Below are 13543 nucleotides of genomic sequence, written 5' to 3'. Positions count from 1 at the left end.
TCCTGTCGTATTGAAGGACAATGGTGATGTTTCGCATTTTATGAAGCACAAATATCGTAATAGATTTCCACTTTGTGTAAGTTTGGTACCGAAACAGATCATTGCACCTATTGCGTATCGAGGAGTATGTAAAGGGAAAGATGTGGAAGTTGGAATGGTGTCTCGCAATGAACCGAAGAAGAGACGGAATACTCTTGTTATCGAGGATCGACAAAATGATCCTATAATTGAAAACAAAGACGGTGGCTGTGACGATGACTTGTTTAACGAGTACAAGGGTGCCGAAAACGGCGACGAAGTATACAGGCGTGATAGAGATTGTAATCACAACAGTGACGAATATGATGGACACAATGGTGATGAATACGAAGATGGCAAAGGTGATGAAAACGAAGGTGGCGAAGGTGATGAAAACGAAGGTAGCAATGGTGATGAAGAGAATAGTGATGGATATGACGGAGATAACAATGGTAGAGGTGAAGAATTTGAAGAATTCGCCAATCCCGAAGAATATGAAGAATTTGTGAAAACGTTTACGGTACCAACGGGTCATTGTGAACCATCGGGTCAATGTCAGAGTGAGCCTCCGATGATCGGATCACCTATCGTTCCTTATTCATGGAAAGCACCCGAGTTCAGCGCCGATGATGTTGTGAAGGAAAACCCGAGTCATTATCCAAGTCATTCTTCTACAGGTAATTTAAGTGGATTCAAATGAGATTCAAGTATAATATGAAACCACCTATTGTTTAACTAACCTTTGAAACTAACAGGTAGCTCAGAAGAAATATATATATTGGGCAGCAATTTCAAAACAAGCATGAACTGAAGAAACATATCCACTTGTACGCGTTGAAACATAATTTCAAATTTAGAGTGAAATCTTCTTCGAAAAAGAGATGGTATGTTCTATGCAAAAACGAGAGATGCACATGGAGGTTGAGGGGTGTCGTGCAGTGGTCTGAGATGTGGGAGATTACGTCGTACGAGGGTAAACACTCATGTGGGCGTGTTGTTCGAACAGAGGGACATCGAGGAGCGGCACCATGGGTCATCGGTCACGTATTTAAAGACAAGTACTCAATTAACTCTATGGCGGACTATTCGGCGCATAACGTCAGGGAAGAAGTGAAGACAAGATGGGGGTGTGAACATATCGTATTTGAAAGCTTGGAGATCCAGGGAGAAAGCTATTGGGTACGTGCGGGGTACGCCGGAACAATCGTACCAGAAGTTACCGTCTTGGCTATACATGTTGAAGCAAAAGAATCCTGGGATGTTAACAGACTTTGTGCAAGATGGTGACAAATTCAAGTATGCTTTCTTTTCCATTGGGGCGTGTCGTAGAGGCTTCAAAGCATGTCGGCCGGTCATAGCATTGGACGGTGCATTTCTGAAGACAAAATACGGGGGACAGTTGCTTTGCGCAATTGCAATGGATGCGAATTCACGATTATATCCACTTGCATTTGGAGTTGTAGATAGCGAGTGTCATGCTTCTTGGATTTGTTTTTGAGAAGATTGCGAGAAGCTATCGGTGAAGACGTACCTAATTTGGTGTTCATATCCGATTGCCACGTTAGCATCATACATGGTGTCGAGGTTGTGTTTCCTGGTATCCCCCACGGAGCATGTTACCATCATTTACAACTGAATGTCCAACACAAGTTCAAGACAGACCATTGTCTCTTTGAACTTTACGATGCGGCTTACGCCTTTAGTAAAACAGCATTCGAAGCTAATTTTAGACAGTTGAGACGTAAGGATGTCGAGATGGCAAAGTATCTCGAAGAAGTTGGTGTCGATTGGTGGGCCAGAGCTTTCTTTCCTGGAAAACAGTAAGAGTCTAGAACTTCTTTTGTACTGAATTTTTTATGTCGTCGATTATATAAATCAAGTATGTTTTATATAGGTACGACCTAATGACGAGCAACAACGCAGAAAGCTTCAACAACAAAACAAGGAATGCTAGGACGTTTCCCATTACGACGTTGCTCGAGTTTATTCGATTCACACTCCAAACTTGGTTTTTTGAACGAGAAGAGATAGCGAACAAGTTGAACACAAAATTGACACCAACGTGGCAAAATGATCTCGCACAGCTAAATAATAAGGCACAGTTCGTCAATGCGTACGGGCTTGGTCTATATGAATGTCATGTCAAAGACGCAAGAGGTGATTTCGATGTAGACCTTATGGCGAAGACATGCACTTGCGGACTACCACAACAATTGAATATCCCGTGCGAGCATTCTATCGCAGCAGCCCAACATCGAAGCGTGGACGTCTACTCGTTATGTAGTGACTTTTATTTGAAGGAGACGTGGATTGAGATGTACAAGGAAGCCATATATCCGGTTGGCAATGAAGATCAATGGGATGTCCTAGATGAGATAAAAAACTTGAAAGTTTCGGAACCCGTTGAAAAGAAGCAAGCCAGTCGACCGAAGAAAAGTAAACAAGGAAGAAGAAGAATTAATCGATACCCATCTCAAGGCGAAAAGATTGTTGTCCAGCGAAAATGCGGGAAATGTGGTGGTAGAGGACATAACAGAAAAACATGCACTTGGAGGGATTAAAACTTTAGACTTTATGTTATTTTTATTTTTAAGTTTAAAACTTTATCGTTTATTTAAGTTACCTGTTTATTTTCGTTAATTTATTACGAAAAATATAAAAGTAATATCAAGAGTCGTCTATAACTCTACTCTACAGTATGTGTTCCTCGGGCAAAGTGGAAAAGCAAAGTAATTAAAAATAGATATATGATAATAACTCGATAATATGTTTATAAGGTACTGTTACATACAAAACCGAAAAGATAAAAAAAAAAAAAAAAAAAAAACATCCGAAAATACAAAATCACGGGATAAGGTGGTTGTAGAATAAGTCCACGCACCATTTCTTCCTGAACGTTCTCATATTGACACTTTGAAGAGTGTCAAATGATTCGTTCAGTACTATGTGCTCGACATACTTCACTGCGAACATCCCGCAATCACCGCTACAACACAAAAATAAACAAACATGTAAAATAACTTGTCAATAAAAACATAATTATTTAAAACTTGTCAAAAAAAGTTCAATTAACTAGTCAAAAAAACTTTTTTAAAAGAACTTGTAAAAAATCTTGTCAAAAAATAAACAAACTTGTAAAATAACTTTTGAATCCCATAACTTGTAAAAAAAATCAAATTTAAAACTTGTCAAAAAAAGTTCAATAAACTTGTCAAAAAACTTGTAACAAAAAATGTCAACATGTTTACTTGTATGCACATTGTGGGACATTTTCATCGACGACCCACGTCGGGTAAGTGAACTTAATTTCACTCTGCTCACTCTCCCGGTAAGAGCTAGGATGGTTCTTGAAGAAACCACCTATGGCCACAACCCTAGCAAATGCTTGACTCCAAGTCTGAATAATAAACATTTTAACAATGTTAAGTAACCCTTATATTAATTGACCACAAATAAAGGTAATAATTGTGAATAACATAACATTTTACGTACCTCCATCATCTCCGTGAAGTCCTTTTTATTATTCGATGACTGCATGAGATCCTTTTGGCAGTCGAGGACGGTAATGGTCCAACCCTCGATGTTGATCCGAAATGTGAACTAATGAATGTTCTTGAAGTTCACGACGAACAGGATCTCGCGAGCACCATCCCAAGGCATAATATCGGTGTCCCTATACCCAGTCATCGGGGTAATAGTTGCCCTCATGTCCCAGTCCACGGGTTCAGGCTCTGTCCCCAGCTCGATGGCCTTCTGGATGTTCGCTTCTTCCTTTGTGAATCGGCCGTACACGTGTTGGACCCACCGACAATCCATGATTCGGACGTCTTGCCGATATCCGTCGAGAGCTCGTTGGCGAGCCCGAATCATGTGAATTATAGCATCAATATGCTGAGACATTACAAACATATAGCGTTATTTTAAATTGATAGGGAAAGTTAAATTATATAACTAATAACGTACCGAATCATGTAACCATCTGGTTTCTGTCAATATCGTGTCGAAGAAATTCATGTCTCCATTGCACGTCTTCAGGCGAGCCGACTCCATGAACTTGCCGTCCCACTTTTTTGTCCGCACCCACTTAACGAAATTATCAAACTCTTTTTGCTTCGCGTCCTTCAACGGCTTGAACTTGGGGATCGGCTTTTCTGAATACTTGGGCCTCGTCGGATCAGTGAAATCGGCCCAACGCGACGACTTCTGTCGCACTTGCCGACCTGGACGTGGCGGAGTAAGTTGTGCCGTGTGGCTTTTTCTTTTAAGCGGAGTTGTGAGCGGGCATTGCTTATCCGGAATGACGTCTTCTCTACGAGGACTCGACAAAGACGTCGACAACCTGGGCGAAGTCACCGGCCTGATCTCCGATCGCTTCGACGACTCGCGATGCGTAGAAGACGGCTTCTTCGACTTCTTCGATGTCTCGCGATGCGAAGAACACGGCTCGTGCGATGAAGATGCCGGCTTTTGACTAGCCGCCGGAGGAGGAGGAGGGGTCCGGCGTTTACGACGACCATCAGCTTGGGTCGTGGGAATTTCACCCCCAAGCAAGCCCGTTGCGTCCTCGAACAGAATGTTCAGCCTCTTCCACATAGCAAGCTGAAAGTCAAAGTAATAAAATATGTCACGAAATTTAAACTTGTCACAAAAATTTAAACTTAACTCTAAAATGTTAAAATAAAATTTAACCTTAACTCTAAAACGTTAAATTAAATTTAAGCTTAACTTTACAACGTTAAATTAAAGTAAAGTAAAATGAAATTTCAACTTAACTTTAAAACGTTAAATTAAATTTAAACTTAACTCGAAAACGTTAAATTAAATATAAACTTAACTCTAAAACGTTAAATTAAATTTAAACTTAACTCTAAAACGTTAAAATAAAATTTAAACTTAACTCTAAAACGTTAAATTAAATATAAACTTAACTCTAAAACGTTAAATTAAATTTAAACTCAACTCTAAAACGTTAAAATAAAATTTAAACTCAACTCTAAAACGTTAAATTGATTTAAATATAACTTTATTTAAACCTAACCTGGTTAACACTCATGCGCTCAACTCTACGGCCGGTCGTGCTAAGAGCACGTAAGACTATCCCTTGTGACTGCATCATTTGTTCTTGGGATGCTCGCAGTTGTTCTTGGGAAGCTCGCATTTCTTCGCACATTTCCCGTGTTATGACAAAGGGCTCGGGAATGTCGGCGCGAGAGGTCGGTGTGGGCCTCGATCCCATTGGGGGAGTGGTCGGTGTGGGCCTCGATCCCATTGCGGGAGTGTCTGACACGTGTTCGTCGTCGGAGTCTCCGACGATGGCATCTTCTGCAACAGTCGCGACTCGATCTATTTCTTCTTCGATATCTCGCGGCTCTGTCGCATCTTCTCCCTCGACGTCTATGGGATACAGACATTTGCTCGTCTGTGTCTCGAGGAGAGTGAAAAATTCTTTCTCTGCTGCCCTTGGTCTCAGCATTTGAAAAACACCCACCTACAATACATTAATAAACGTTACCAATATTCCAAAATAATGTAAAATACATTAATAAACGTTAAATAATAAAAAGTTACCGTTTTTTTATTCAGGACGGCCTCGATGTCTTTGCCCATTATGACCACATTACTAGACCACGAGTGCATCCTGGGCACACGAATCCCCTGGTTCGACCCGAACCTAATCCCGATCTCTGGGATAGCCTCGTACGCCCAGTAATGAAGGGTATGGAGATTACCCGTCAATGTGTACTTGGCCTCTTTCTGTGCCACGTCCGGCTTGTCCTTCAACTTCTTTTTGCAGCGTCTCGTGATAACGCCTTAGGTTCACCGACAGGCTGGAATACGTCTCCGCCCAACTCAAATTTCCCCAAGGCATCTTGAAGAAGAAGGGGAGGTCTTGAACGATGTATAGAAATTTCTGCCACCTTTCTTCGATGGCTTTGTTGGCCGGCTGCCCTAGAAGATACCCATAGACGAATACGAGCAGCCCGAGCTTGAACGCATCGTCATGGCTTTGACATATGGTGAACGCGTTGATCAACGCGCTCAACTTGCTTCCGACAACGCCGTTCAAGTGGTCCGTGATCAATCAATCGTTGTTTCGCTCGTCTTGTTCGGCTTTGGTCGGAACGTCTTCATAGCTCATCCCCGAGACGAGTGCGTACTCGAGGCGTCCAAATCGTACTCGTTTGCCTCCGATACCAAAATGTATCTCCCCCCGTACCGTCGCCTCGATCTTCTTCTGAAGGAGAGTATATACGAGCACCGGTGAGAAACCAAGCTCGCTCTCCGTAAAAAATTGCTCGAACGGAGTCCCGATGATTCGTTCTTTTATCCCGAGCTCATCGAATCTCCTCCGTACCAGCTTCAAGATCCCCGTCCCACCGTAGGTGATACGCCCCGGGAATGAGACGTTGTATATGTAGTTAAAATTGTCCTAAAAAAACAACAAAATTAGGTCAGAAACACAATTCATCGTATGGCATCGTACAGACTCGTATAGCATCGTATAACAAAAATTTCAACTTTTTTTAAACCTATCGTACGGCATCGTACACAATCGTACAGCATCGTAAACCAAATTTTTTTTTAAATCATCGTATAGCATCGTACAGCATCGTACAACATCGTACAGCATCGTACGACATTTAAAAAAAAACATAAACCCATCGTATCGCATCGTACAGAGATATAAATTTCATCGTACGACATCGTACGATGCCTGATTTTCATCGTACACTGGCCCCCAATTTTTAACCCTAACTTTCTAAATCCGATCAAAAACAGCTCAAATAACCACAAATCATATAAATCTTAAGTCTTAATATCTATTCTGACTATTTTTTTTTATGAGATTTAACAAGAAATTAGTTGAAAAACTCACTTTTTCGACGTTTTGAGAGCTCGGGATTTCTGAGGAGTCTCTTTCTGAGCATCACCACCGCCGGAGATTGAAGCTTCAGTATCGTACGCCATCGTAATGACTCGTACAGGGTCGTATTGACTCGTATGATATCGTACGCGAAATTTTTTTTTATGAGAGATTGAGCGAGTGAGATAAAGTGAGAGTGAGAGGGAAAGTTTGGGTTCAAATCGGTAATATAAGGTCAAGGGGCATTTTTGTCCATTTTCGCTACAAAAATCCATATTTAGATATTTTTAGAAATTAGGGTCTAATCATGATATTTAAAGGCTTATTAAGCCCACTTAATGAAATTTCTCTTTAAGTTTCTCCAAGTGAATATTTACAGAATAGAACTAATGAAATCAGGAAGAAGAAAAAAATAACCATAGATTTGTTGATCCAAACCTATCAGCTACCCGAAGAAACGACATTAAACATGGCAGAACAAAGAATTGTGACAAACCCCAAACGCAGAAAGCGGGATATTTATAATTCTGTAGACTGCGAGTTTCAGTTTGTTGAGAAAGTAATCCATCAGGATATTCCTGAAAGCAAAAGTAGCTGCCACGTTCTTTTCTAAAAATCTCAATTAAAAGACGTGTGTATCTCGAGTCTCTTCGACCCATTATATGATTAAAGGGCCAATAAGGAAGAAAAATAATCCCCGACTTCTTCGGAAACAGCTCTCGAATCACCCGAGATTATTCACCGTCAACATGGAGAGAAACAATCCATGGCATTGAATCTGAATCTGTTTTCAAGCATGTATTATTTCAGAAGTAAAAAATTTCAGGATCCGACCAAACCCTTGTGGCGAGCATAGGCAAGTATTACTAGGAACACACAGGCACAGAACATTCCCGTCAAACTCACCACCTGCGGGATTAAGAAAATGAGTCGAATGGTGAGCTTAGTGATTTTTTTTAGGGGATTTAAAACGCGAAAAAGAATTTGCATACCCATTTGAATGTGTATCCATGGTTGTCATTCCATGTATAAGGGATGTTCATGCCAAATATTCCGGCCACCAATGAATAAATGGACATACATACAGTTCCAGAACTAAGCAGCAGCTCTAACTGCAGTGCCAAAATAGACTATGAACACAACTTTAACTCTATATTGAGAATTATGAACATGAGTTGGGTGTGTTACACACCTGAATCAGCTGATTACGATGATTATCGAGCTGAAAACATCAAACACCACAATTGGTCAGAGAACATTCTTTTTTAAGTAGGTTACTGAATGTTTGTCTTGGGGATGGTATTCACCTGAATGTTGATGTAGTCTTCTGTATCGTCAATATATTCTCGTAACTGAAACATATCCAATTAAAGCATCAACGGAGAAATTAAATAAACATATACATATATAATCTTTTCTACAATCAACCGATACAAGGCACCCTCACTCCGTTGATGACCACGAGAACTATGTATTAAGCTAGCCATATTTTATGTCTCCTTATAGCAGAAAGTAAAAGGCAAAAACAAAACAAAACAAAAACTAGTTGTGTTTTCTACTCTGCCCAACAAATTCAGTGAGCTTTTGACTGTTCAGGAACAGAAACATGACATTATATCTAATACAACCAAATGAAAGAAAGAACGAGTAACTCAAATCGATGAAAAGACATACCGTTGTTAATCTATTTAATGTACCGTCAATTTGCATGAAGTAAGCCTGCAAGGTTACTATCACAAGCTTTAGAACAAGTCATATAAACAACACGAAATTAAAAAAGATAGTCAACATTAGTACAACCTCAAGCAACATTTCGAGTTCTTCAACATCATTTTCATCGCCGTGAACGGTAGCGATGCTCGCTCGGCTGGCTCTACTTGCTCTTGATATCTTGGAGGCTAAAGTTGGAGACTCGGGGAACCAATTGGCAGGACCGTAGCCACTGACGGGGGAAGATGCACCGACCAACTTTCTTGACAAATAAAGATCAGCCATGTCATCGTCGTCATCTAGTAGTTGTTCAAGCTCGTCTCTCACCTGGTATAGCAATAAGTAAGGGTTATTTGCAGTAGTAAAGAGGTAATTAATTAGTCTTTCGTACAACCAAAACCAATAAGAACTCACTCAATACAATACTTTGAAAAGTAAACTACAGTTTCAGATCACAACAAACCAACCAATACAACATCTAGAGCATTATTAAGAATGTTGACAAATTTTAAGGACTAATTATTAACATCACAGCTAAGATATTACAAAAAACTGAAAATCCAGAATCGGAGATACAGCCCCCGATTACAAGCGTATTATCATACGAAGTATAGTTGTGATAAAGAGTATCCAAGTACCGTTTAAAAGTAAATAATATCAACTATAAAAATAAACCCAAGTACCTTTTGAACACGGGCTGTCAACCTAGTCATAGCACTCTTCAATTTACGAACCCTGTCTAAGTTGCGGCTACTAATCTGCAACAAATACCATAGATTAAAAAAAATAACATGGTTTATGGTTCGAATAAAAGCTAAGGAAGTAATTTTATACCTTAGAAGTAAGCTCGTCAAGAGCGGGATATGCAGCGGTCTCAAGTTCTGTTGTACGTGCAGCGAGAAAACTACAAATAGCTTCCAAAGCTACCTCCAAGGCCCGAAATTCGAATGGAGACTCTGCATGTAATGACCAAAATACACATTGCAATTCACAAAAACACAGCTTTTCTTTTCTCAACAATCCCAAATACATATTTCTGATAAAAACAAATGAGCTGAAACAAAGAAGAATACCATCTTCTTCACCAGCATCCACGTCATTCTGTCCATCTCTATGATCGTTGCTTATGGCATTCACTGGAGGCAATCGCCGCTGAAGCTCCTCAATTACAGGTACAACATTCTCGTCTAACGGGTCCCGAAGCAGAACCTGTATTCTCATTAACAATCCATTAAAACCATATCAGCATTCGGTTCTCTGAGTGCCTTTCTGGTTTACTCTCTTGCTTCTTATAATTGTCTAGTTTTAATCAATAAAGTGGTATTCTGTTAAGAGAAAATATCTGCACTTTCAGTTGTCTACACTTCTTGAATTTATCCGCACTGATTTGTATTCATAGACATGTGAAGATATCAGCAAGCAAAAGAAATATTGTTTCCTTTCTTATTGATGGCTTTCATTAATTCTAAAATGAAAACAAAGGCGAATGCTAACTTCTCGTCATGGATTCTGCGTTTTCTAACTCTTTACTAAAAAACAAAACAGAGATTCAGTCATTAAAGTTCTTTCAGACTATGGCTATTTACTCTTTCAAAAAGCCATCGAAATTTCAACAGGCGATTTATTTATTCACTTAAATGACGATATATATATATATATATATATATATATATATATATATATATATATCAATCAGAAACAGAGAAGTAACTGACCTCTTCAGCAGTGATTATTGCTTTGATATGCTGTGACAAACACAAAGAGACACAAAGCAGCCTATCAAAATCAACTATAACCAAATTATACGGAAGAAAGGCAAACACACTTCCATTGAAATTACCTCCAAATTGAGAACAATGGCTTTTTCTCTGCCGAGAATCGTCGAAGGGTACGAGAGAAGAGGATCGAGAATTCTGAGATCGCGAGCGTGAATCTGGACCCTGTGCATGATCGCGTACTTGTCGACATCCAGAATCGTCGACTCGCCGGTACAATCCATCATAACCCAGCTCCGAGACGACTGAGGGTTCTTCTTCTTCACCGCCATGACCATGGCTTGCGGGTCCAGAGGAACCACATACACCTCCCGAGTCATCTCTAACCATATCCTCCCACACAAACCCTAACGCATAAACCTAAGAATTCTCACATTTCAACTCCAGATTCTTCGAATCCAGGCCTAGTTTCGGATTCCATATTTTAAAATATGGATGTCGATCAGTAGCTCCGTTGATTGTACATAAATCGAATCAAAGCTCTGCGTCGAATTCAGTTGAGCTGAATAGGAGATCTCGTAGAAGCGGATAGCGAAGAGAAAGAGGAATCGGAGGCGATTTCGGATTTTGCCACGAACGGAATAGAGAAAAAGAAGAATAAGAGGGAAAATAAAGAAGGTTCGTTCTTTTCGTTTTTCGTCAAAACAATTGGACGTGCTCATGATGATGTGGACATTGCTTATATTTAAAAAAAAAAAAAAAAAAAAAAATGGTCTTTATAAGAATATTCGGAAAAAAGAAATCATTTGCATGGCATTTTGAAAAAGGAAAACGAAATATATAATTAGTTTTAATAAAATGTCTTATGATTTTCAAAATGTCACGTTCTTTAATTTGTTATTTATAAATTGATGTATATTTCTAAAATCATTCATGAGGTAAATCTATACCATATTTTGACATTTGTCAACTTTTTGACTTATTAATTTATTGAAATTACTATAATCTCTCTCTCTCTCTCTCTCTCTCTCTCTCTCTCTCTCTCTCTCTCTCGAAGACGTCGAAGGCTCGGCTTGGGTATGTAGGGAAACCTAGCAGCTGGAACTGAAAGGAACTAGGGCTGTACAAAACCGAACCGAAAATCGGATAAAACCGATATCCAAACCGAACCGAAACCGAAATTTGGAGCCACGTCAGCTAACCTAAATTCGGATTCGGATAACCGATCCGGTTTACAAAACTGGACCGGATATCGGAATTGATTTTGGGAAAATCTGGATATCAGTTATTTAACCGATTTTTTTTAATTAAAAATAAATATATATTAAAAAAAATACTTGACCTCATTTTGAGAGAGACCTAGCGTTTTTATTTTTTTACCCAAATCAGATTTTGCTGAAGTGGAAGCACTAAATGATTCTAAGCAAGTTGTTTTGGGTAAGATAATTAATTTGATATTTTATTTGACATATTCATTTGTTGTTTGTTTATTAAAACAAATTTATTTTAAATTTATGTCATTATTATTAACAGATGATGGTCAAGTTGTCATAAAAGAACAAACTTCTCATATATCAACTCTTACTGCTACTACAACTTGATTATGTGATCTATAAAAGTAACATACAAATTCAATTGTTGTATGGTTCATTATGATCATTAGGGTTGTAATTTTAATTTTATATTATGATATTTACATGTGCATGTAGTTGGGAACGAGTGTCCTTTTGAATTTTATTTTTTTACTAAGTTTTAGATTATGTATTGTCATTTTGGAGCTTTATAAGAGTCGTTTGTACTCGTTTTTTGAATTTTTACAAACCGGATTTGGATTTTAGAAAATGGATGATGGTCATTATTATTAACAGATGATGGTCAAGTTGTCATAAAAGAACAAACTTCTCATATATCAACTCTTACTGCTACTACAACTTGATTATGTGATCTATAAAAGTAACATACAAATTCAATTGTTGTATGGTTCATTATGATCATTAGGGTTGTAATTTTAATTTTATATTATGATATTTACATGTGCATGTAGTTGGGAACGAGTGTCCTTTTGAATTTTATTTTTTTACTAAGTTTTAGATTATGTATTGTCATTTTGGAGCTTTATAAGAGTCGTTTGTACTCGTTTTTTGAATTTTTACAAACCGGATTTGGATTTTAGAAAATGGATATCCATTTTATAAAATTGGATATTAAATTGGATCTGAAATTTTACAAACTGGATAACCGAATTTAAAAACTGGATACTGGACTGGATACTGGATTTAAGAAACCGGATAACCGAATATTTGGATAACCGAATTTCGGTTTTAGACTAAATTGGACCGGATACTGGACCGAGTTTTTAAAAACCGAAAATTCGGATTCGGATACTAAAAATGTCAAAAACCGAACCGAACCGATCCAGTTTCACCCCTAAAAGGAACAGTAACTTTAAACAAATTGGGGGTCGACGGAATCCTAAAACGAGGGGGAAGGTTGGTGAAGATGCTACTGTGTCTAGGGACTCGAATGTAGGTCTAACTTTGATATGATCCAAATTTCATTACGGGAAGGAGTTTGAAGATCCAATGGCATTGATTTGAATTTGGATGCGAACGGAGATTTGGACAAGGGTTTGAAATCGTTGATGGAGATGAGAATAAAAGGGTGTAACTTTGATTTGAATCTAGAGGTCATTGACGATTTAAAAGAATACAAGGATACAAAGCTCAGTCATACTGGAATAGAGTCAAAAGAAAGGTGTTGAAGAGAAACTCGTGGTAAATGTTTTGAATAATGAGACTTAGAAAAATGTTGATTTGATATGAATGAAGATATTGGTGTACAGTAGCGTTGAAAATCTTGATAATTTGGTTGGTGACTTGTGTTAGGTATCTCGAGGAACTGTACAACGATGGTAATGTCTCTTTTAGAGAAGAATGGAAGCCTAGAGGGATTGTCTTTCGGGAGCCTAGAAGAATGCTAAGGAACTCGGTCAATTTGATAGATATGTCGAAGTGAGGGATTGTCTTTCTGAAGTGATTGAAAAGCTTGTTATCAATGGAAAATTAAATATATTAGGAAGCTCAACCATGAGTAGTAGTTATAAAGAGAAAACAAATAGTGAATATATTGAAGAAAAAAAACTCCTATGTAGTCCGTAAGGTGAAGTGCTCATAGTGGGTCCGCTAACACTAAGCCTCGTGATTATGTGACTGATGGTCCATCTTAGCTTACAATT

General features: G+C 38.6%; 1 protein-coding gene across 1 annotated transcript; it reads right to left on the bottom strand.

Annotated features, from left to right (window-relative positions):
• Positions 1-7368: 7368 nt before the first annotated feature.
• Positions 7369-11022, bottom strand: LOC149393294 (magnesium transporter MRS2-I-like). The gene is made up of 11 exons (XM_089617278.1): positions 10434-11022; positions 10309-10338; positions 9667-9802; positions 9428-9549; positions 9277-9351; positions 8684-8920; positions 8558-8602; positions 8191-8235; positions 8076-8105; positions 7876-7995; positions 7369-7792 (listed from the first exon to the last, which is right to left on the bottom strand). The coding sequence occupies exons 1-11, from the start codon at positions 10686-10688 to the stop codon at positions 7706-7708; spliced, it is 1182 nt and encodes a 393-aa protein (XP_089473404.1). The 5' UTR covers positions 10689-11022; the 3' UTR covers positions 7369-7705.
• Positions 11023-13543: the final 2521 nt, after the last annotated feature.

Source organism: Urtica dioica, chromosome 6 (genome assembly GCF_054948205.1).
Source record: "Urtica dioica subsp. dioica isolate 48M chromosome 6, U.dioica_male_clone48M_v1_H2, whole genome shotgun sequence".
In the NCBI taxonomy this organism is placed as follows: Eukaryota; Viridiplantae; Streptophyta; class Magnoliopsida; order Rosales; family Urticaceae; genus Urtica; species Urtica dioica.
The sequence above is the reverse complement of the archived record's forward strand: the minus strand, read 5'-3'. Positions and strand labels throughout refer to the sequence as shown.

Excerpts from the sequence above, each read along its gene's own strand:
- LOC149393294 (XM_089617278.1), bottom strand. The coding sequence starts at position 10,688 with ATGACTCGGGAGGTGTATGTGGTTCCTCTGGACCCGCAAGCCATGGTC. Across the intron at positions 8,921-9,276 it reads TGACAGCCCGTGTTCAAAAG|GTGAGAGACGAGCTTGAACA; the intron begins GTACTTGGGTTT and ends TTGCTATACCAG. Across the intron at positions 8,603-8,683 it reads AACTCGAAATGTTGCTTGAG|GCTTACTTCATGCAAATTGA; the intron begins GTTGTACTAATG and ends GTAACCTTGCAG.